Source organism: Lithobates pipiens, unplaced genomic scaffold, assembly GCF_037356315.1.
Source record: "Lithobates pipiens isolate NorthernLeopardFrog02 unplaced genomic scaffold, aLitPip1_a1.2 Scaffold_27, whole genome shotgun sequence".
Lineage (NCBI taxonomy): Eukaryota > Metazoa > Chordata > Amphibia > Anura > Ranidae > Lithobates > Lithobates pipiens.
Window position 1 is genome coordinate 130,314,902 of NW_027507788.1, and position 25,999 is coordinate 130,340,900.

At 45.7% G+C, this 25,999-nt stretch overlaps 1 protein-coding gene across 1 annotated transcript in view; it reads right to left on the reverse strand.

The window, feature by feature from the left end:
* Positions 1-13,263: 13,263 nt before the first annotated feature.
* Positions 13,264-25,999, reverse strand: part of LOC143934121 (BAR/IMD domain-containing adapter protein 2-like) — a 250,433-nt gene continuing 237,697 nt past the window's right edge. Inside the window, exons 12-14 of the mRNA XM_077457444.1 lie at positions 21,316-21,487; positions 20,577-20,617; positions 13,264-18,292 (exon numbers count right to left, since the gene is read on the reverse strand). Coding sequence (XP_077313570.1) covers positions 18,220-18,292; positions 20,577-20,617; positions 21,316-21,487 — 286 coding nt within the window. The 3' untranslated portion in view covers positions 13,264-18,219. The remainder of the gene's footprint in view (positions 18,293-20,576; positions 20,618-21,315; positions 21,488-25,999) is intronic.

The window sequence follows — 25,999 nt, forward strand, 5'->3', positions numbered from 1 at the left end:
TAGTCAAAAGAACTAACGAAGCCTGATACAATGGTTCAAATGGTTGTCCCTGCAATGCCGAGAGAACCAAATTCAGATACCATGGGTATACCGGAGGTTTGACTGGCGGCTTTAACCGCATGGCCCCCTGAATAAAAGCCCGGACAAGAGAATGTGATGCAAGTGGCTTCTGGAAAAACACTGACAAGGCTGAAATCTGAACCTTGACAGTGCTTACGGCCAAATTCATTTCTAGGCCTGACTGGAGGAAAGCCAAGATCCTGCAAGAACGACATACTTTCTAGGATGCCATCCCCTGGGTTCACACCAGGAAACATATGCCTTCCAGATTTTGTAGTAAATAAGCCTGGAGGCCGGCTTTCTGGCATTGACCAGAGTAGAAAGGACTGACTCCGAAAGTGCACGGTCTTTCAGAATGTGGGTCTCAGCAGCCAAACCGTTAAATTCAGACTGTGTAAAGCAGGATGGTAGATTGGACCCTGCGAGAGCAGATCTGTCCGGAGAGGAAGGATCCAATGCCTGCCTACTGCCATTTTTATGATCTCTGCGTACCAAGGTCACCTGGGCCAAGCCGGGGCTACCAATAGAACCGACTTTGTTTCCCTCTTGACTCTTCCCAGGAAACGTGACAGAAGCGGGTATGGCGGAAAGGCATAGATTAGATTGTACCGATCCCAGGGAATTGTCAGAGCATCTTACCCCTGAGCAAGTACGCCCCTTGTCATTGACACAAACTTGTCCAGCTTCCTGTTGAATCTGGACGCAAACAGATCTACATCTGGAGTACCCCATTTGTGACATATGGTTTGAAATATGTCAGGGTGTAGAGACCATTCTCCTGGGCATAGTTGCTTGCAACTTGAAAATCCACTTAACAATTTTCCACTCCTGGGATGAAAACCGCAGAAAGGCAAGGAACATGTCTTTCTGCCCAAGCAAGTATGCGATTCACCTCTCTTTGTGCATCCAGACTTTTGGTGCCACCCTGGTGATTGATATAAGCCACAGCTGTGGCATTGTCGGACTGTATTCAAACAGGGTGACCCTGTAGTCTGTAGGACCAGTCCATGAGAGCCATATAAACTGCCTGAATCTCCAGAACAGGGGCGGACTGACAACTGATGGGGCCCCCGGGCAATAGAAGATCATGGGGCCCCCTGCGTCCCAAGCCACACCTGGACAGGGGGACATTTGGGGGGAGCACATAGGGGGACACTGGGGGGAGCACACAGGGAGACCCTGGGAGGGGGAGAGTGCACAGGGGAACACTGGCGGAGGGGGAGAGCACACGGTGGACCCTGTGGGGTTGGAGAGCACATGGGGGACACTGTGGGGGGGGGAAAAGCACATAGAGGGACACTGGGGAGGGGGGAACCACACAGGGGCACACTGGAGGGAGCACACAGGGAGACCCTGGGAAGGGGAGAGGGCACAGGGGGGCACTGGGGGAGGGGGAAAGCACACGGGGGACACTGTAGGGTTGGGGAGATAACGGGGTCACTGGGGGAGAGCACACAGAGGGACACTGTGGGGGGAGAGCATACAGGGAGACCCTGGGGAGGGGGGAAATCACACGGGGGACACTGGGGGAGCACACAGGAAGACACTGTGGGGGGTGGGGAGCACACAGGAAGACACTGTGGGGGGTGGGGAGCACACAGGAAGACACTGTGGGGTGTGGGGAGCACACAGGAGGACACTGTGGGGGGGGAGCACACAGGAGGACACTGTGGGGGGAGGGGAGCACACAGGAGGACACTGTGGGGGGAGGGGAGCACACAGGAGGACACTGTGGGGGGAGGGGAGCACACAGGAGGACACTGTGGGGGGAGGGGAGCACACAGGAGGACACTGTGGGGGGGGGGGAGCACACAGGAGGACACTGTGGGGGGGGGAGCACACAGGAGGACACTGTGGGGGGGGAGCACACAGGAGGACACTGTGGGGGGAGAACACAGGAGGACACTGTGGGGGGAGGGGAGCACACAGGAGGACACTGTGGGGGGGGGAGCACACAGGAGGACACTGTGGGGGGGGGGGAGCACACAGGAGGACACTGTGGGGGGGAGCACACAGGAGGACACTGTGGGGGGAGCACACAGGAAGACACTGTGGGGGGGAGCACACAGGAAGACACTGTGGGGGGGAGCACACAGGAAGACACTGTGGGGGGAGCACACAGGAAGACACTGTGGTGGGAGCACACAGGGGAACACTGGGGGAGCACACAGGGGAACACTGGGGGGAGCACACAGGGGAACACTGGGGGGGAGCACAGTGGGACACTTTGGGGGGGAGAGCACACAAGGGAACACTGGGGGGGAGCACATAGTGGGACACTGTGGGGGAGCACACAGGGAACACTGGGGGAGCACACAGGGAACACTGGGGGGAGCACACAGGGGAATACTGGGGGGAGCACACAGGGGACCCTGTGGGGGGAGCACACACAGGGGGACACTGGGGGGAGCACACACAGGTGGGGACACACAGGGGAACACACAGGGGAATACTGGGGAGGGGACACACAGGGGGACACTGGGGAGGGGACACTGGGGAGGGGACACACAGGGGGACACTGGGGAGGGGACACACAGGGGGACACTGGGGAGGGGACACACACAGGGGAATACTGGAGAGGGGACACACACAGGGGAATACTGGGGAGGGGACACACACAGGGGAATACTGGGGAGGGGACACACACAGGGGAATACTGGGGAGGGGACACACACAGGGGAATACTGGGGAGGGGACACACAGGGGGACACACACAGGGGAATACTGGGGGGGGGTCACTGGGGGAGAGCACACAGAGGGACACTGTGGGGGGAGAGCATACAGGGAGACCCTGGGGAGGGGGGAAATCACACGGGGGACACTGGGGGAGCACACAGGAAGACACTGTGGGGGGTGGGGAGCACACAGGAAGACACTGTGGGGGGTGGGGAGCACACAGGAAGACACTGTGGGGTGTGGGGAGCACACAGGAGGACACTGTGGGGGGGGAGCACACAGGAGGACACTGTGGGGGGAGGGGAGCACACAGGAGGACACTGTGGGGGGAGGGGAGCACACAGGAGGACACTGTGGGGGGAGGGGAGCACACAGGAGGACACTGTGGGGGGAGGGGAGCACACAGGAGGACACTGTGGGGGGGGAGCACACAGGAGGACACTGTGGGGGGGAGCACACAGGAGGACACTGTGGGGGGAGCACACAGGAAGACACTGTGGGGGGGAGCACACAGGAAGACACTGTGGGGGGGAGCACACAGGAAGACACTGTGGGGGGAGCACACAGGAAGACACTGTGGGGGGAGCACACAGGGGAACACTGGGGGAGCACACAGGGGAACACTGGGGGGAGCACACAGGGGAACACTGGGGGGGAGCACAGTGGGACACTTTGGGGGGGAGAGCACACAAGGGAACACTGGGGGGGGAGCACATAGTGGGACACTGCGGGGGAGCACACAGGGAACACTGGGGGGAGCACACAGGGAACACTGGGGGGAGCACACAGGGGAATACTGGGGGGAGCACACAGGGGACCCTGTGGGGGGAGCACACACAGGGGGACACTGGGGGGAGCACACACAGGGGGACACTGGGGGGAGCACACACAGGTGGGGACACACAGGGGAACACACAAGGGAATACTGGGGAGGGGACACACAGGGGGACACTGGGGAGGGGACACTGGGGAGGGGACACACAGGGGGACACTGGGGAGGGGACACACAGGGGGACACTGGGGAGGGGACACACAGGGGGACACTGGGGAGGGGACACACACAGGGGAATACTGGGGAGGGGACACACACAGGGGAATACTGGGGAGGGGACACACACAGGGGAATACTGGGGAGGGGACACACAGGGGGACACACACAGGGGAATACTGGGGGGGGGCACTGGGGAGGGGACACACACTGGGGGGACACACACTGGGGGGACACACACTGGGGGACATTGGGGGGGACACATTTGGACACTGGGGAGGGGGACACACAGGGCAACACTGTGGGGGGAGAGCATACAGGGGGTTAGTGTGGAGAGGGGAGAGAGCACACTGAAGACTGGCCCGGGCTCCATACATTTGTACTGGTCACCCCATCCCTCCGATGGCGGCCCTGTAGTAAAAAAAAGTTTCACTCACCCCGGCCATGCCTGTAATCAATACCGCTAACCGCGCGCTGCTCCCCGCCGGCCCCTCCTCCCTTCTCGTCCGTCCTAGGTGATGTAGTGTACAGTGCAAGCACCGGCGACGGACGGGAGGGAAGGAGGAGCCGGCGGGGAGCAGCGCTCTGTTAACAGTATTATTACAGCCGCTTCAAGGGGCCTCTCGTTGGGACGGCCACGGGCTCCTAATTGCTCCGGGCCCTCGGGCAGCGACCGAATGACCGATGGGTCAGTCCGCCCCTGCTCCAGAATATTTATGGGCAGGAGTTTTTCGGTCGCAGACCATTTCCCCTGCGTGCATACCTCTTCCAACACTGCTCCCCAGCCTGTCAGGCTGGCATCTGTAGTTACAATCTTCCATGGAAGGGGAAGAAAAGTTTTGCCTTTCAGCAGATTCTTGGTCTTTAACCACCAAATGAGACTCCTGCGTATCCCTGGGGATAAACACATAGGAAGATCCAAGGCCTGGGGCTTCTTGTTCCAAGCTGCAAGGATGCATCTCTGCAAAGGCCTTGAGTGAAACTGGGCAAATGGAACGGCCTTGAAGGAGGCGACCATTTTCCCTAACAGTCTCATACACAGCCGAATGGGGGAAGTCCTTCTGCTCAGTATTAGGTGAACCAGAACCCCTATAGCCATGGCCTTTGGCCTTGGTAGAAACACCCTGCCCTGAGCGGTGTCTATGATCATGCCCAGATACTCCAACCTGGTAGCAGGCTGCAGGGACGACTTTTCTAGGTTTATAATCCAACCTAGGTTTTTCAGGTGTTCTAATGTTTTGATAACACTGTGGTTCAAGAGCGCTAATGTCTGCTCTATGAGTAGCAAATTGTCTAGATAAGCTATCACGGTTATGCCCTGAGCTCTTAGGTTTGCCAAGAGAGGGTCTAGAATCTTTGTGAATACCCGAGGAGCTGTAGCAAGACCAAAAGGCAGGGCCACAAATTGAAAATGGCGCTGATCTACCGTGAACCTTCGATATTTTTGGTGTGCAGGAAATATTGGCACATGAAGATATGCATCCTTGATATCTATTGATGCCATAAACTTTCCCCCTTGCAGGGAAGATACCACAGAGCGTATTGACTGCATTCGGAAAGACCGAATGTGCAGAAACCGGTTCAAATCCTTTAGATCCAGGATAGGTCTGACATCTCCATTTGGCTTTGGAACGGTGAAGAGATTTGAGTAAAACCCTGAACCCTGTTGTTTTGGGTCCACTTCCACTATCACCCCCTGGGATAGTAAGTGATCTAAGGCCAGAAGTAGCGGTCTTTGCTTTACTGGATCCTTGGGGATCCCTGACCTTAGGAAGCGAGATGGTGGAATCTCCTGGAACTCTAGTTTGTAGCCCAGAGATATTGAGGAGGTTACCCATTTGTCCCGAATCTCTTCCCACCAGGCTTCTGCAAACTGCAGAAGCCTTCCCCCCACTCGTCCGAGTGGGGGCACCCCTTCACAAGGAAGCTTTTGGGCTTTGCTTGGCAGGCTTTCGCCCCCAAGTCTTTTTCTGCCCCTGGGTGTGACCTTGGGCCTTTCCTCCAGAGGGAGCTTGGGAAGGCCATCACCACTGCTTAGAGCTTGATGCTCCGTGAGAAAGAGAATGCCTAAATGATGGACGTTTGTTCTTTTTGATTGGTAGGAGAGTATATTTATCCCCTGTAATCTTTTGGATGAATTTATCCAAGTCCTCCCCAAATAAGCGTTCCCCTTTAAACAGAAACCCAGTCAAATATTTTTTACATGACAGCTGCCCAATTTTTGAGCCGCAGGGCCCTTCGCATGTGTACCAACAGGAGAGACAAACAAGATGCTTGTTGGACAGAATCCAAAGTCGCATCAATCATGAAACACAAAATTTGAGGAGTTTCTGCATAATTCTCCACTTCCTCACTGGGAAGAAGGCCAAGCATCTGCTTAACCTGTTCCTTGAGGAACTGACACAACCCCACAGTTGCGACTGTAGGTTGCACTACAGCGCCAGCCATAGAAAAGGAGGCTTTCAATAACTTTTCCAGCTTCTTATCAGTTGGATCTTTAAATACCTGAGCATTATCCAAAGGACAGGTCAGGTTTTTTTTTTTTGCAAAAGTTTTTATTGTTTTTCAAAATGCATCATACAGAAGAATAAGTCATATAACAGGCAATCCATATTGAACATTAACAATACAAACATCTTGTATATTGTTATACGGTTGATGTAGATGTTAACCTTAGGTCTAATTAAACATTTGACAACATGTAGAAATATATGGAAGAGATTCCAGATGCACGTGAAATCAGAGCGTTTTGTTGCGTACGTGTAGGGTTGTAATAATACCAACAAGTCTGAGGTTGGATTGCCATACCGTAACAATGAAGAACATGTCGAAGTGAGGAAAGATCATGGAAGGAGGTAAGGGGAGATGCTACAGGTTTACACCTTCTATTCTGGAAATGCATATCCTTTTCGGGAGGGGGGGGGGAACTATGTAAAGGAGGGATGGGATAAAGAATGAAGGGGAAAGGGCAGGGAGGGGGGAGATTGTTGCTTCAGGTAAGAGACTAAGATGAGGGTTCATGAGATCCGCTACTCGCCGTCCAGGAACCAACACCCAGTTAGGGTGAACAATTGTAGTGTCGTATGCTAGAAACGGTCTCTCCGATAGTAGTAGTATAATACAGATCTGAGGCGAAACCCAGGGGGTACATGGTGTTGGATACGTGTACCTAAATATCAGTCGGTTAGTCAGGTGGGGTTTTGTATCATGTCGTGAAAGTCAGCAGTATTCCGAAAGTGGTGACAGGGTGCCCATTTCGAGCCAAAACTCGTCGGAGTGTCATTATGAATATGGATCAGTTCTTCTATATTTGCTATCTTGTCTACTCTACGAAGCCATTCTGCAATGGAAGGGACGGTAGGAGACTTCCAGTAAGTCGGGATGCACTGCTTCGCCGCACTGATTAAGTGAAGTGTGAGAGATTTTCGGTAAGATGTGCTAGAGTGGGCATTGTGGTGTAGTAAGAAGAGAGCTGGAGAGAAGGGTATGATCGTGCTTGTAATTTGTTCAATTACCTTATGTATTTTCTGCCAGAAAGGACGTATGGCTGAGCAGAGCCACCACAAGTGTAGGAGGGTGCCGCATTGATTGTGGCATCTCCAGCAGGTATCCGGAATCTGTGCATCCCAGGAGTGAATCAGGGCAGGAGTACGGTACCAGCGGCATTGTAATTTGAATCCATTTTCCTGAGCTGAGACGTTCAGCGTACCTTTATGGATATTGAGAAAGATATGTTCCCAATCTTCCTGTGAAAAGGAAGATTCCAGGTCTTTTTCCCAAGCCTTGCAAGCCAAAGAGGTGCCAGGGATGTTACTCTGAAATAGAAGGGAATGGGTCAAAGAGATGAGATGAGTCAGGGGTGTCCGTGAGGAGCAGAGTTTCTCGAAGGGAGTCAGAGATCTAGTACAGTCATATTGTTTATTAGTGTATTGCAGGTAATGTCGAATTTGTTGGTGGGTCCATATGGGGATTGGGGGCATTCGCATGTTCTCTGCGATTTGTTGTGTCGTGAGCAGTCGTCCTTTGTTGTAAAAGGATTTAATGAGGATCGGTTCGTTTGTCCAATGTTTAAGAAGGAAAGATTCGTGCATGCCTGGCGGGAAGAGTGGGTTTTGTTTCAGTGGGGTCATTGGTCCAGGGTTGGATGAAATTTCCTTTTGAGTACAGTAGAGAAGCATTGTAAAGTTGGGGCTATTAGTGGATGGGATTTAGTCGGAGAGGACATGTGTGAGCGCTGTACCCATGGAAGATATTGAAGAGGGGAGTCTACGAATGAGGCTTCCAGAGCGATCCAATCTTTGTAGGGTGAGTGAATGTTCCAATCAATTATTCTCGTCATATGAGTGGCTTTGTAGTAGTTATTGATATCAGGAAGACCTATGCCACCTTTGTCTTTGCATATTCCACAGGAAGTTTGTACACGCTCGTCTGTACGATTTAAAAAAAGCTATGGGGAGTTTTATCGGCACGGCCTGTAAAAGATATAGGATGCGAGGGAGAATGTTCATTTTTAGAGTGGAAGCCCTACCGAACCACGAAAAAATTGGTTTGTTCCATAGTTTTAAGTCCATCAATATCTTGTGTAGGATAGGTAAGTAGTTTTTAGCGTATAGGTCGTCTAGATTTTTTGGAAGTTGTATGCCCAGATAGGTAATAGTCTCATTGGTCCATTGGAATGGAAAGTTGAGTTTACATTGTTCGGCCAATTCATGAGGTAAAGAGATATTGAGGGCATAAGATTTGCTAAAGTTAATTTTTAAGTTGGACAATGTATGAAATTAGCTAAATGCTTTTAAGAGGGATGGAATCGTGATAAGGGGATTGGTGAGAAACATCAAGATGTCGTCAGCGTACGCAGCGATTTTATATTCTCTTATTTTAGATTTAATTCCATTAATATCTGGGTTATGTCTTAAGCTATTTAAGAAAGGTTCCAGAGTGAGAATATATAGAATAGGGGATAGGGGACATCCCTGTCTGGTCCCGTTTTTTATGTGCTGACTTCCTCCTGGGGCTGCTTATTATGAGGGGCTCCCACTATCCCTGTGCTGCGCTGACTTCCTCCTGGGGCTGTACCTCTGCTGTGCTCAGTATGAGGGGTTTCCACCATTCCTGTGCTGTACTGACATACTGAGCACAACAGAGGTACAGCCCCAGGAGGAAGTCAGCACAGCACATGGATGGTGGGAGCCCCTCATAATATGCACAGCAGAGGTACAGCCCCAAGAGGAAGTCCGCACAGCACAGGGATGGTGGGAGCCCCTCATAATAAGCAGCCCCAGGAGGAAGTCAGCACAGCACAGGGATGGTGGGAGCCCCTCATAATATGCACAGCAGAGGTACAGTACCGGGAAGAAATCAGCATAGCACAGGGATGGTGGGAGCCCCTCATAATAAGCAGCCCCAGGAGGAAGTCAGCAAAGCACAGGGATGGTGGGAGCCCCTCATAATAAGCAGCCCCAGGAGGAGCAGGTGCAAACTGGACCAGCGGTGCATGGCAGACAATCCGCTTCTCTCTTTCTCATCTAATGAAACTTCGTATTTCGGATAGGAAATTCTTCAACGGAATTTCGTATTTCGGATAAAAACCAAACTTCCATCAGCATCGACTGTCATATTGAGGTATATTTTTGCCTTTAAATTCATCGTAAAGAACGTTCGTACACGTTAACGAACCTAACGACAATTCGTATTTCGTACGAAACAGAACGGAATTTCGGACACGAAATACAAAGTACGAATTAATTTTATTACGAATCGACACGGAACAGAATGAAACAAATTTATTGACGGCGCCCATGTCTAGCATGTAAGTATACATCAGGCTGCTCTTTACTCCCTCTAGTGGCGTAAACCAGGTAAGACATACAACTACTCACATGAAGTAAAAGACTCTGCCAGAAACTTTCGTGCCACTGTTTAAATAGTACACCAAGTCTGGTTTTCCCGGAGCCCAGTCTTCCAAAGGAGAGGACTTACAGGCAAAACCTTGTTTCTTCGGATGACGAGGCCCGGGTACCATATAATCTTGGGAGTCAAAATATCGGGCCGAGATATGGATCTGGTTATCATAGCTCTTAGACCCCTGCAGGGACCTGTATAGAGCTTTCTCCATAGCACATGTTTTTACGTGACCAACCACCTTAGACACTGGCGAAAAACCTGAGGTGCCTCCCATATGGGAGGGGTTATATAGGGGAGGAATTCTCCTTAATTGGGGTTAGCCAGTGTCCAATCACTGAAGGTGCCTATATAACCCACTATGTAATGAAGCTCCTGTGTCCCGTGATGTATGATCAAGAAATAAATAAAAACGAATTTCGGGAGTAACTAAATTAAAGCGGTAGTAAACCTGCTAATGTTTTGGGTTTTTTTTTACCACCTGCAAAGCAAAAGGCATAATGAGCTAGCATGCACCGCATACTAGCTCATTATTAAATACTTACCTTAGAACGAGGCCCCGACATCTGGCCCGATCCACGCTGAGGGAGCTGACATGCTCCCTCTGCGTTTCTTCCGGGTATCGCGGCTGTGAGTGGCCGGAGCCGCGATATCGTCACTCCCGCGCATGCGCGTGGGAGATTTCTTTCCGGCCGGTTGGCCACTGCTGGATTTTTAGCCGAGAATCCCCTTGTGCGCATTCGCCGCTGCAGTCAGCGGCGCATACCGAGGGGAATATGTACGGTTTAGGAGGTATTTTTTTTACCTACAAGTAAGCCTTATTTTAGGCTTTCCTGTAGGTTAAAGTAAAAAAAAAAGAGTATACAACCACTTTAATTTATTTTTCGGACGAAAAGCAAAATTCCAAAACAAAATATTTCAGTGTGCACATGTCTATAATTTTGTACACTGATCTTGTAGCTCCACATCATGAACAGGAAACCACTAATTGCAGTCACACAAAAAGAAGAAAGGGCACACTGATTCGAGAAATAAAATGAACAACTTTATTTTAGCAGGAAATAAAAATGCACTCACAAACTGAGCTGGAATTACAGTAGGTGTTTTGCAGAGGCCATGTAGACATCCTCTGCTCATGATTGGCCCACATACCTTGGCCAGTGGTACGGTTGACAGCCATATGATAATTGGATGTTAGTATTGGCATGAACCCAGACCTGCTGAAATAGATAACACAGAGTCAGCCTCGCCAAGAGGGTTGTAAAATATCTCCTCCCACCTCAAGGTCATCATTGCTTTTAAGTGTTTAGGGGGTTCCCTCTTTGTCAATCCTAGAAGATTTGGAAAGCCTAGAGGCTTAAAAAAAACACTTCACCATAGCAACTACCTGGGAGGGGATATTATGAAAACCTTTTGTCAATGTAGATGCCACCTATATCTTTTTGAGCAGGTCCTGGTTCGCACTGATCCCAACAGTCATCCAGCTGTCAACCCCACAGCTCTCAACAATGTATGGGTAAATCACAAGCAGGGGGTGCCTACCCAATCACTGCCAAATGCTTAATTCCAGGTGTTTGGGAGTGCACTTTAATTTTTTGCTTGAATAAAGTTATCATTTTCTTTGTGCGCTTTTTATGTTAATAGAATGACTGGCTTAAGTGGGCATGGTGTGGCACTGCTATTTGATATAATCCATAGTGTGTTGGTATTGGATTATTATCAAGAACTTCAAGTTTTATTCTCATTTTGTTCTCTGTTCATTTGTGCATGAAGCATACTATCTAGCATTTTAGGAATTTGGTAGTTGTGCCACATATATTTTTCAGATGTCAATGCACCGTCATAGCAGAGCTCCAGTTTCTCAATTTCTCCTTTCCGTCGGTTTAGGCATACTCCTGGCTGTGGTCACACAAACAATTCTGTCCTATTTTCCCAATCGTGTTCAGTTTCCCTAATATTGCTACAGGGATTATATAACCATCTGCCTAACGCTGTTAATGGGTTTTTCTTACAAAGTCTGACGCTCACTGGCTCACTCTCTCACTGTGAGTTGTAAAAGGCAGAACATCTTATGTGACATGTGGCCTCTGTGCAGATGCGCACCTCAGTGACCTCAGAGGAGATTATGGGGAGAAGAACAAAACTGTCATGTGACCTCAACTTTTTATACATTTTTTATGTCTTCTAATGTAATAAACATTGATCTTTAAACAGGGACAGGAGGTAGTATTTTATTGGATAACTGGAGTTTTATGTCAGGGGTTAGGAAATTATTTATCAACATGGCCGAGAAGAAAGGGCATAGTATTAAATGAGGTAAGTGTAAAATCAACTCAACAAAGTATTTGTTGGCATTACCAAATAACACTATACTGTATTCTTGTTTAAAACATTGCCCCTATTCGGTAATAAAAGGTGCTGCTCTGGATTCCATGCTGTCAGGTAAAGTCTTAAACGGTGAATAAACTCCTTAGAACAAATATCTATGTGTGTGCTCTTCATTGAAATCCCACACACTGATGCTATAAAGTTGATAGGTGTCCCCAATCGACTGATCGTTATTGTACAATAAGAGAGGTCAAACAAGCTTAAACAGTCTCCGTGACCAAGGAATCCCCAGGACAGGCTCCGATCAATGTCTCCTTGCTGCGGTCCATAATCCAAGGGTTAACCTTGTGGCAATCAAAAAGAAAACGGGCTCCTCATAGCGTAAAAAGGTTTTTCTTTTTTATTTAAAACGTATTAACAAAGGCTAAAATGGGCTCAGGTATATTGCTGCGTATCACCTAGACCCATACACACCACACCATGTGTCCTAACTTTGGACGCACAGCGCGGTGTGTAAGGCTCTAGTCTAGGTGATACGCAGCAATATACCTGAGCCCATTTTAGCCTTTGTGAGGTTTACCTGATGCCTCAATGTTTGTTGCCAAACAGGATTGAATCCTTAATGTAAATGTTATTGTTAATAAGTTTTAAATAAAGAGTGGGTTGAGTCCCACGATGTTAACCCTTGGATTACGGACCGCAGCAAGGAGACATTGATCGGTGCCTGTCCTGGGGATTCTTTGGTCACGGAGACTGCTTAAGCTTTGACCTCTTTTATCGTACGATAATGAGGGTCAACATCTTTTGGTGAGTAGGGACCTTTACTTCAATTACCAGTCGATTGGGGACACCTTTTCAACTTTATATCATCAGCATGTGGGATTTCAACAAAGAGCACACACATATATACCTGTTCTAAGGAGTTTATTCACAGTTTTAGTTATGGACTTTTAAGTTAGTATAGTTCTTGCACGTAAATTACACAATTTCTATGATTGCACTATTTATGGATGTACACGTCATTAATTGCTAATTGCATGCACTGTTTGTTCATGGGATTTCTCTGACATTATTATTCACTATTAATCACATGATTTGAGACAGCTGCTGCACAAATATTTTAGATATTCATTTTCAAGGCGCGAGTGTCTGAGTAAAGATTACATGGCCTCTCGCTACTGTGTGCAATGTGGTGCATGACATCATTTGAGAAGTCTGTGCCTTATCAGTAAGATAAGAGCAAACTCTGCTAATGTAAAGGACAAATACGGCTGCACACATAAAATATGTTGCAAATGATACAGAGAAAATTTGATTTTAAAATTACACTTTAATAAAACGCTTTAGCTGTTCATGTCTATATGATTATGTAAAAAAATGTAAAAAGCTGTAGGCTCTACCCTGATAGAAATATGGAGTCTTCCCTTTCTGATTTCAAATAATGAAAATGCTAGTTGCCTGGCTGTCATGCTGAGTCACTATCCCAGAACAAGGACACAGGATCAGCAAAACAGTCAGACAACTAAAATGTTTAGAAAAAATTCAACAATGACGTTATTTCTCCTAGGATGGTCTTCATGTAACACCATACATGGGGGTAGCTATGATCCAAAGAATACAAAAAGACATCATACCACAAAGTGGATTAAAGCAATATCTATTTTCTGAATTAGTGAAAAAGTCCATAGACATATTACAATGTATGTTACAATGTTACATTGTTACAAAAAGGTAACAGGCACTGCAGCATTAATTGTTGGCATTATATATTTCAGCTAAAATATACATATTATAAAAAGTACTTATACGTAGACAATATCACTGGGGTCACAAAGACATTTTATGATTCAACATCATTTGTGAGTAACAATATCCTGTGCCGGTCAGAAGGTATGTAGATTTGAACAGAGCTACAAAGTGCCTGGAGAACTTTGCAAGAAAAAATATTCTTTGTTGAATGTCTGGGTGCTCAACCTGTAGCCCTCCAGCTGTTGCGGAACTACAAGTCCCATGAGGCATTGCAAGGCTGACAGTTACAAGCATAACTCCCAAAGGCAAATGCATGATGGGACTTGTAGTTCCGCAACAGCTGAAGGCCCACAGGTTGAGCACCCATAAGTCTTATTTTGTGTTCATACAGACTATACAACATAAATATTTTCCAGCAGACAACAATCATGAGGACTCCTTGACATGAAATGTTCCTGCTATGCTCCCAAGTGGAGATAAAGGAACCAACAACACAAACCCAAGTAATTCAGAGTTTGCAACTCCTGATCTTCTTCAGAAATTCAGTCTGGAGCAATGCTGTTCTTCTCTCTTTAAGCATGGTACACACTATAAGGTTTTTTCATTCAACCCAGTGGGTTGAGCAAAAAAAAAAACCTGTCAGCTCTGGTCAGAGCCGCTGTACTAACTATGCAAAGCTAGTACAGCGATTTCCCCCGCTGAGCTGTTGTTTTCTGACAGAGAGATGGCCCCCCACCTGAACACTCCAACTAGCACTCTCTGCCATTGGCTGAGAGCACTGATCAGGAGCCGAAAGTTTGCTGGTTTTCCAGCATGTTCGTCCGACAGAGGTTGGCTTCTGTTGGACAGGGTAGCATATACACGGGCCGAGTGTCAGTATTTTTTTTTAAACCGGCCAATGTCTCCCGACATTCGGCCCGTGTATACAGGGCTTCAGTCTATTCTGAATTACTTATCTACAACAAATATGCAGGTAGTGAAGAACCCCTGCGATGTACACTTCTTTCAGATCAGTGAAACAGAAGATCAACATTTCATTCAGAGAGCTTTCTTTCAGAATGGGATTACCTAGGACAGCCCAATTTTCTTTCATGACAAATTTCATTTAAGCATTGCCTTCAGTTTCCATATAAAATTGATATCGTAAGACAGAACAGTGGGGCTCCATGCACACTTGTAGGACTCCAAAGTTGCACCGACTTTGGAGTGCAACTTTGGTGCAACTTAGACGCAACTTTGAGGTTACTTTGGATGGGTGTAACTTGGATAAGACTTTGGCTTTGACCAGTGATAATAGACAACTGTTGCACAACTGTTGCATTGTAAATCAATCAGGTACGACTTTCAGCAAACTTTTGAGGGATAACATTGAAGTCTATGGCACTCAAGTTGTATGAAAGTCAGACCAAAGTCATGCATTAACTACTTTGAAGATGCTGCAACTTTAAGTCGCACATATATGAACAGTTTTCGTTGGAAAACATGGGGAAAAACTTGTCATGCAACTTTGAGATCCAAAGACCTCAAAGTTGCACAAGTGTGAATGGAGCCTAAAATATTCAGTTTTGCAGTATTCATCCCACTCTTGTTCTATTATACCTGTACAGAAGTATCTTATATTGTCTGAGAAAAGCTCACATATCTGTCTATAGTTTCTTATGACAGCAAGTATAAATGTTTCCCAATAGACACAGTAGACAATTCAGCAGTCTGAACAGTTATAATTGAAAGTATGAGATAAAGCCATTTTCAATGTTTATTGAATTGGCCATTAGAATAGAGCTATGAAGTAATTAGCTCTTCTCTACTTTTATGTGTCATTGCTGAAACCCATTCTTATTTCTTATAAATATATTAAACTGTGGCTCTCCAGCTATTGCCGACTACAGACTAAGCTGCAAATGCACCATGAGACTGGGTTCTCTTCCCGAGTGGGAGCTACAGGTTGTCAACATGGTCACTGTTTTTCCCAAACAGCAGATTTGTACTGGATGCTGCTTTCTCTTATCAAGGACAGCATTCTGTTGTCCCTTCACACAGAGAATGTATGTACAGGTATTATATACTATCATAGCCACACTTTCCATACACTGCACAAATGTCTAAATCCAATATCAAGAAAAACAAAAAATATAATGCCATCATAAGCTGCAAAGCAGAGGACCCAATACCCAGCATAGCCCAATTCTCCATGACCAGGAACTGCAACTCAAGGTTTTGTGTGGAGGGTTCAACCCCTGCTTAATCATATGACAGGGTAGGGCCCTAGGCAGAACGAGAATAGAGCCCTCTTTTAATATTTCTCTTTTTAGCTCTATTTTTGTATCAAATTATGTATTTTGCTTCTAAATTAATTATATTTTACTCTGGTAAATAGATGGCCAACATCTACCTTTTCGTATACTGTACATTGATATGCTTTAGGCGGTGGACTGAATAGAATTATAATGACAGCTAGTGAAAAAAAATAGGTGTGTTACTCTTATCCTGTATTTATTCATAGGCATCTGATTGCAAATATGCAAGGATGCCTACTCATTCAAGCCTCATCAATCTTTTTTCCCATTGACTTCACTTCCAAAGCACATTCACTCTAGCCCTAGCCTAGAATATTCCCTCATAGCACGTCCTACCACAATCATTTTGCAACTTTCGTTTTCTTTTCAGTAACATCTGTTCACCTGTGTTATGTTCATAAGACTAGTGTTATTTTAATACAAAAAAAGAAATTCATCTTGTATACAGCACATATTTCCATCCCATGTCTCCTAGTGGGGTTGGTAGTAATAGTTGGTTGAATCACGACATTTCAGCCAAGTCTTCACTTTGCTTTGCCATAGAATTAGGGCCCTCTGCTGAGAAATTAGTAAACTGAGACATATTCTCTGTTCTCTTTTATCCATGTCTTAGTATAGAGTATCTAGCAATCGACACATTTAACTGGACTAGTTCTGTAATGGTAAAGATGCATAGCTTGGATAAGCTACAAAACTTCAACACTATGCAACAAGTACAGTTGATTGTGACTAATGGCCCGTACTCACGACCCGAATATGGTACGAAAACTCGTCCGAGGAAGAATCGTGCAATTTTCGAATCATGTGTACACTACTTTCAAGAGCAGATCACGGCAGTTCATCTGATATTATTAGGTCGGACAAGCATGAAAATTTTCCTCGTATGATACCAGATCGTACGATTTTCATTTAGTCAGTATAGTTTTCGTCCAAAAATACAATGCAAATACATTACAACACATAACATCACTTCCAAATTTTTTTTTCTGTGGTACGAGAATTTTCGTGGCTTTAGTTACCTATTCAATTTCTACTTGCGTCTATTAAGCAAAAAAAGTTGTACGATCTTGGGATCATGTGTACGGGCCATAACCACTACTAGATATATTCAGCTGAAGTGTATAATCTTTCCATCTCCAGTCTAGTCTACCTGGTGGTCGCCTCTCATTTGGAAGTGATTGAACACCTCAAGTGTCTTCTAGGTGGCACTGGAATAGGACACTCAAGCCATCATAACTGTATGCCAAAATATTTGGTAATATTTCTTATTCTTCTATGGATAATACAGACCTTTCTTTGACTTCTGTAGAAAGGAATATACAGCATTCTGAATTTAAAGCAATTAAAATTTTACTAGTAATACTTTTGCTCTGTGAGTACTGTCAAAATTTGGCACAAACATTAGTAATTGGTCATACAGATTTGGGCCTATCCTTGGGGTAACTTAGGAGAGCATGGCTGCTACCAGGTCAATGAGATGAGATGAGCTGGTGTGTCATTTCATTACATAATGTATATGCAGATATACAGTATGTAATGAATATATCATGCATATCATCTTTCTTATGTGTCCCTTTTTCCATTCGGTTATCTGCTGAGTATGCAATAGGCTTATTAAGTTTAATTAAAATGAGTATTAGACTTTAGCCTGAGATATTAGAAGGTATTCAGATTTTACACCAGGGCTCCAAGGATTTTAGTTCTGCCTCTGGACCTAAGTATAATGATCACATAACTTAGACTTAGTGTTTAAATGTTTAAATTTAAACGTATATTTCATTACAATTTACATTTATAATAATCGTAACATCTTTGATCGTGTTTTCTTGCATTGTGATCTTAGAACACATGGCTGCTTTTGCTCTCTTTTGTTCACCATGTGACTGGAGAAGGGTCACCTTTTCTATAATACTGTTGAGGTCACATGTAAATACTTTAATCAGAACCTGGCACCAGCAGCCGATAGCTGACCATATGTGTCCACACACAGGTCTACTGGGAATCTGACAATCAGCTCAACGAAGACATTGTAGGCAATTTTCTCAACAATGCTGTAAACTGAACTGGATACATGATTTAAAGTTGCTGGTTTACACTGAGACCAGTTCACAGTTTATTACATCAGTTTATTAGATCCCATAGAGGAGATGAGACGTCAAAAGATTTTTTTCCTTCAAGGACAGATCTTGAGTCCCTTTCCCCTTGAAGGATGTCACAAGGTCATTGGATGACAGGAGCTGAGCGATCGTTGGTAACTGTCCTCTTCAGTTTAACATGAGCAAATGGGTTGCTTCTTTAAAAAGAAAAAACAAAAAGGTTATAGAGACTAAATACAACAAACGGCTATACATCTTTTAATTATACAGTTTTAAGCAGGCAGCGGAAATCTGACATGGAGGCAGTGGCCATACTGGGGAAAAGGCATGGTGGTCCACCCCAGGTACAGCCATGTTGGGGGTACTTTAGGACAACACCCCCTTTCAGATGCACAATACTGTGTTGCATGTGGCTCTACAGGAAAACCCCCAGCAGCTCTGTCAGACCTCAGATACAAAGGCAGCACAGAATTGAAGAGAGCTTTCCTAGGAACTCTTTGGCTTATATGTGTCACATAACACATTCAGGAGAACTTACTTTGCAGGGTGTACTTCTATCTGAGGTCTAGTAAGTATTTTAATGGAAGAAGGAAGTTTGCTAGGGAAAGGGGGTTTGCTGAGGTAGGGGGAGTTTTGCCAGGGGTTAAGGGTTTTTGCTAGTGGGGGTTTTTTTGGGGTGGGGGAAGGAGGTTTTTTTTTTGGTGGGAGGTTTTGCTTAGGGAGGGGGATTTTTGCTGGTGGAGGTTTCTGTTGGAGGAATGTTTTTTTTCTGCTGGTTGGGGATTTTGCTGTTGAATGAAAAAAAATTGCCCATATATCGTCACATTCGCCCATTTAGTGTTCGAATTTAGCTATGAATGCCCATTTGTTATCTGTAGATTGTTGTCACAATTGCTCATATTTTTATAATAGGCTGTTTTCTGCATACATATTGCAAATGATTGCCTATTTGCTGCCTACATATTGTAACAGCTGACTGATTGCTGATGTTATTGTAATTGTATTATATACAATTGTCCATATGAAACTTTGTTTTCTGGATAGCCATTTTATGATTTTACAAGTATGTATTGCAGATGATCATTCTGCTATTATTTAGTACCTGTCACTAACAAAATACGGCACTATTATCCTTATGTTTTGCCATGGTGCGCATAGTGCACCGCTATTAAACCCTGGAATTTTATGTTACTTAGCATGCCATTACTGTCCCCGTCCGTGGCTGCTGGTGCTCAATATTTTGGGGGGAGTGGGCAAGCCCATGCCAACCCCCCCACTCTTTGGCTCATATGTGTCACATAACACATTCAGGAGAACCCACTTTGCAGGGTGCACTTCTATCTGAGGTCTAGTAAGTATTTTAATGGAAGAAGGAAGTTTGCTAGGGAAAGGGGGTTTGCTGAGGTAGGGGGAGTTTTGCCAGGGGTTAAGGGTTTTTGCTAGTGGGGGTTTTTTTGGGGTGGGGGAAGGAGGTTTTTTTTTTGGTGGGAGGTTTTGCTTAGGGAGGGGGATTTTTGTTGGTGGAGGTTTCTGTTGGAGGAATGTTTTTTTTCTGCTGGTTGGGGATTTTGCTGTTGAATGAAAAAAAATTGCCCATATATCGTCACATTCGCCCATTTAGTGTCCGAATTTAGCTATGAATGCCCATTTGTTATCTGTAGATTGTTGTCACAATTGCTCATATTTTTATAATAGGCTGTTTTCTGCATACATATTGCAAATGATTGCCTATTTGCTGCCTACATATTGTAATAGCTGACTGATTGCTGATGTTATTGTAATTGTATTATATACAATTGTCCATATGAAACTTTGTTTTCTGGATAGCCATTTTATGATTTTACAAGTATGTATTGCAGATGATCATTTTGCTATTATTTAGTACCTGTCACTAACAAAATACGGCACTATAATCCTTATGTTTTGCCATGGTGCGCATAGTGCACCGCTATTAAACCCTGGAATTTTATGTTACTTAGCATGCCATTACTGTCCCCGTCCGTGGCTGCTGGTGCTCAATATTTTGGGGGGAGTGGGCAAGCCCATGCCAACCCCCCCCCCCTGCAGGTTGGGTTTGCGGCGATCCCCCCACGGGAGACAGACGGGAAGGCGGCAGGCACCACTCGGGAGAAGGACAGCAATGCGGCTGAGTGCTCTGCTCCCTGAGTCCACCCTTTTTTGCAGCCCCAGGCTCTAATGATGTGCATAAAAAAACTATTGAAATCCATGTGTCCAGTGCCCTGTATGTAGATTAGGGGGCCAGACGCATGGATGGGGGCGGCGCCCATGCGCCCTCTATGGACAGGCCATCACTGGCACCCGTGTTTCTCTGTGGTGCACTATATGCCACTATTAAAACCTTTTATTTTCATTTGTGTAGAGTGCAGTTTGTTTTATTTGGGGGGAGGGGGGTTCTCATTTTTTTTGTGGCAGCTCACTGCACGTGCCGCTATTTCAACTTAAATGCTTGTTTGCGCTTACCTGGAAGGAGATGATGCGGGGCTTCCAAATTGATTTGCTAACTGAAATAGAAAATCAAATATGATTTTATTGTTTGTAAAACACAATCTGCATTGCACATTTTTTCTAATTAATATTTGTAACTAAAAAAGAAAAAAGTTAAACATGCGTATTAACTGACACTAACAAAAAGAAATGATGAGATTTTTTTTTCACTCATTTTTTGTTCTGATGTCACAGGGACAGGAAGTGGGAAAAGAAATCACCTCAATAGGTTCAGAGGCAAAAAGAAATGGTGCAAAAAACAAAACAAAAAAAAATATTGACTAGGGTTAGGCTTAAATAACTGCACTCACTCATAGGTTTGTATTGAGGCGATAACAATAGGTGGAATGGGAACACCCAGAAACACCTTTGTGAGACACCAAGGTATGTGGGTGAGTAGTAATAGTAGTCACATTTAATTTGGACTATAATGATGAAGACATTTTGCTGCTCATCCATCCAGGTTCTCCTGTTCTTGAGTGTCAGGGACATAACCAAAAACTGAAAGAGCAGCTTGGATGAGAGGTTTCATCTTTTTATTATTACAAAACAAGTTCAGCTGAATGTCACAAACTATCTATACCTTGACCTGGCGAACTGAGAACCTTCACTGACAAACAAAGATTGAATAAGCCCACGACACTTCATCTGTGAATGAAATATCACTTTTGGCTGGATTGACCTTTTAAATGATGCCTACTGGTGGAAAACATACCTGCACCAGGTCCGGGCTGATCATGCTGTATGGCCGCTGCCGGAAGGTGCTTGTACGCGGTGAAGGTGTATATCTTACTGCTTCTAGCCGAAGATTTTCAGATTCTGGAATTGTAACACCAACTTTGTCCAGATTTCCAGTGCTGCTACTGTTTAATTTACTAAGAGGAAAACTGGAAATACAAATAATTTAGAATCATCAATAAATGCATTATTATGTTTAAGCTATGTCCGCGTATCAATGAATTGACACTTGCTTGCAGACATCAGGTCATGTAGGTGCAAGCTCAGGAGTTGGCCATTACAAGCATTGGAAAAAGTAATTATTATGCAAGGATAAAGTCCTGGAAAACCTCTGGGAGCATTCAGGTGTGCTCAAGCCTTTCTTGCAATGGTGGTGCAGCTATTACAAACAAACAGTGTCAGATTTCTGACCAAGCTTTGTTCTCAGTGGAAAATTTGTCCATACATGACCAGCTCAGAGAAGTTTGGTGATGAATGGAAGATGCAGCAACTAACTCACTCTTATGCCGTTTACACACGGTTTTTCCGGCAGAAAAAGTCAGACGGAATCATTTCATCGGATATTCCAATCGTGTGTGGGCTGCAGCTGACTTTTTTTTTTATAAAATTCTGATGGACCTAGAAATAGAACATGTTTTAAATCTTTCTGACAGAATCAATTCCTATCGGGAAAACCTTTGGTCTGTATGCTGTTCCGACGGATCAAAAACGACGCAAGGGCAGCTATTGGCTACTGGCTATTGAACTTCCTTTTTCTAGTCCCGTCGCATGTGTTGTACATCACTGCGTTAAAAAACGATCAGACTTTGGTGTGATCGCGTGTAGGCAAGTCCCTTTCAGTGGAATTCCGTCAGAAAACCGTGAGTTTATTCTGACAGAAAAACCGGTCGTGTGTACGCATTACAGCCTATGTTATCTCAATGGAACATTCATCATCAGCTACAAAAATCCAGCCTGGTTGATCAATTCTTCCCCTAATATGCCTCCATATAAATCATCACTTGCTTGCAGAGGTCAGGCCATGTAGGTGCAAGCTCAGGTGTGATAATGACCATTGAAAGCATCAGAAAAGTCCTGGAAAACATCTGGGAGCATTACATAGTTGCATACAGTTGTGCTCATAAGTTTACATACCCTGGCAGAATTTATGATTTCTTGGCCATTTTTCAGAGAATATGAATGATAACACAAAAACCTTTCTTTAACTCATTGTTAGTGTTTGTCTGAAGCCATTTATTATCAGTCAACTGTGTTTACTCTTTTTGAATCATAATGGCAACAGAAACTACCCAAATGATAAAAAGTTTACATACCCCAGTTCTTAATACCGAGTATTGCTCCCTTTAACATTAATGACTGCTTGAAGTCATTTGTGGTATTTTTGGATGAGGCTCTTTATCTTCTCAGATGGTAAATCTGCCCGTTCCACTTTGCAAAAAGCCTCCAGTTTCTGTAAATTTTCGGGCTGTCTTGCATGAACTGCACGTTTGAAATCTCCCCAGAGTGGATCATTGATATTGAGGTCAGGAGACTGAGATGGCCACCCCAGAGCCTTCACTTTATTTTGCTGTAGCCAATAACAGGTCGACTTGGCCTTGTGTGACTGATGAACGCAAATGTTCCTCCGATATTTTTTGAGAACATACTGCATTCATCTTGCCATCAATTTTGACCAAGTTTCCTGTGCCTTTGTAGCTCACACATCCACAAAACATCAGCGATCCACCTCCGTACCTTTCATTATAGGCCTGGTTGACTCCTCTCAAAATGTAGCATATATGGTTGTGGCTAAAAAGCTAGATTTTGGTCTCATCACCCCAAATGACTTTGTGCCAGAAGGTTTGAGGCTCTGTGCTGTTTGGCGTATTGTAAGTGGGATACTTTGTGGCATTTGTGTAGTAATGGCTTTCTTCTGGCAACTCGACCATGCAGCCCATTTCTTTTCAAGTGCCTCCTTATTGTGCTTCTTGAAACAGCCACACCACAGTTTTCAGAGAGTCCTGCATTTCAACTGAAGTTATTTGTGGGTTTTTCTTTGCATCCCGAACAATTTTCCAGGCAGTTGTGGTTTGGACCAAACTGTGGTTTGGTTTCAACAGAACCCCTCTTTTTGCACTTCTTGATTAGCGTTTGAACACTGCTGATTGGTATTCTCAATTCCTTGGTTATATTTTTATTTCCCTTTCCTGTTTTATACAGTTCAACTAACTTTCCCGCAGATCTTTTGACAATTCTTTTGCTTTCCCCATGACTCAGAATCCACAAACGTCAGTTAGCAGCTACAGTATGTGTGTCCTCTTACACTCCCTGGGACTGAAAAGTTTCATACATATGCTGGGATCACCGTTGAGATATTTGCATAACGCGATCATATCTCCTCTCAAGCGTCTCTTCTCCAGGGAGAATAAATTTAGTGCTTGTAGTCCTTCCTTATAATTAAGGTCCTCCAGTCCACATATAAATTTAGTTGCCCTTTTTCGGACTCTCTCCAGCTCCACCACATCCCTTCTGAGTATTGGTGACTAGAACTGGACGTAAATACTCCAGATGGGGCCAAACCAGAGTTTTGTAAAGTGGCAGAATAATCATTTTGTCTCTAGGGTAAATTCAGTTTTTTATGCATGCTAATATTCTGCTGGCTTGGGTAGCCGCAGGTGACAGAGCCTTGGTGAACCCCACTAACTACTCTAGACCATTCTCAGTATACCTAAATAATCACAACCCTTCTGACACGCCCCAGTTTTCTAACCAAGAACAAACCTCATGGTCCATGCCTACAGACCTCAGCTTGTAGATTAAGCGCTTGTGGGGGACTGTATCACCCACTTTAGCAAAATCCAAATTAACCACCACCACCGACCTACCTTTGTCCAAATGGCAGCTCACTTCTTTGTTGAATGTTAATAGGTTGTTAAACCTGTGCTGATTACTGCTAATTATACTGTTTTTGTCAGCAAATTCTTGGATATGGTCCCTTATCATCCCCTCCAATAGTTTACAAACTACAGATGTAAGACTGACAGGCCTATAGTTCCCAGGAATAGATATCTGCCCTTTTTTGAATATTGGTACCACGTGGGCTTTTCGCCAATCAGCTGGTACCAATGCTGTCAGTATACTGTCCTTGAAGATTAGGAATAGAAGTCTGGCAATAACCTGACTGAGTTCTTTAGGTACTCTCGGGTGTAGGCCATCTGGTCCTGGCTTTTATTTATGTTAAACTTCTCTAATCCTTTCTGAACTCTGTTAACCACAAGGGAAAATCCTGTGGCGAGTTGCTAACAAAATTGTTGTGGCCGGTATACCCCTCCCTTTCCTGTGTGGAAATTGAGGAGAAGACAGCATTTAGCGCAGCTGCCTTTTTCTTGTCATCTGTAACCACCTTCCCTTCCCAGTCCTTTATCGGGCCTATGTGTTTCGACCTCGCCTTTTTACTGTTAATATATATTTTTTTTAAAGGGGGGGCAGTGGAAGGCAGTATGATGGTAGGGGGGTAGTGGAGGGCAGTATGATGGGAGGGGTGGTAATGGAGGGCAGTATGATGGGAGGGGTGGTAATGGAGGGCAGTAGAGGGCAGTATGATGGGGGGCAGTAGAGGGCAGTATGATGGGAGGGGCAGTAGAGAGTACTATGATGGGAAGGGTGGTAGTGGAGGGCAGTATGATGGGAGGAGAGGCAGTAGAGGGCAGTATGATGGGAGGGGGGCAGTAGAGGGCAGTATGATGGGAGGGGGGCAGTAGAGGGCAGTATGATGGGAGGGGTGGTAGTGGAGGGCAGTATGATGGGAGGGGGGCAGTATAATGGGAGGGGGAGGTAGTGGAGGGCAGTATGATGGGAGGGGTGACAGTGTAAGGCAGTATGTTAGGAGGGGGTAGCGGAGAGCAGTATGATGGGAGGGGGAGTAGTGGAGGGCAGTATGATGGGAGGGGTGGCATTGGACTGCAGTATTAAGGAAGGGGGGCAGTATAGGGCAGTATGATGGGCGGGGTGGTAGTGGAGGGCAGTATGATGGGAGGGGGGCAGTAGAGGGCAGTATGATGGGAGGGGTGGTAGTGGAGGGCAGTATGATGGGAGGGTAGGCAGTATGGGGGAGGGGGTGGTAGTGGATGGCAATATGATGTTAGAGGTGGCAGTGGAGGGCAGTATGATGGGAGGGAGTAGTGGAGAGCAGTATGATGGGAGGGGGAGCAGTGGAGGGCAGTATGATAGGAGGGGTGGTAGTGCAGGGCAGTATTATGGGGGAAAGCTGTGGAGGGCAGTATGGGGGGACTCTACAGCATGACTGGAGAAGGGCGGTATGGGAGTGACCATGAGCATCCTCGAGGCACTTTAGTGTCTATGCAGCTAGCGCCAGGCTGAATAGGAGGGCCGGTGGGGGCAGCATATAAGAGAACTGATCCTTCTCCTGTAGCCACTGAAAGTTATCCCCGTACCTAGGAACGCTAGCTCCGCTTCCCGACTCCGCCCCTGGCTCTACAAATTCACTCCGCTGTGAATGCTGGGTCTCTGCCTCTCTCCTCCTAATGACGTCACTGGTTTCTAGTCATCAGGCGGGCTGCGGCTAGCAACCAGTCTGTGCAGTGAGTCAGGGGCCGGAGAATAAAGTAAAAGGGGTCTCCACCAGCCAGGGGCCCACCACATTGCGTGACAGCAGTGATGCA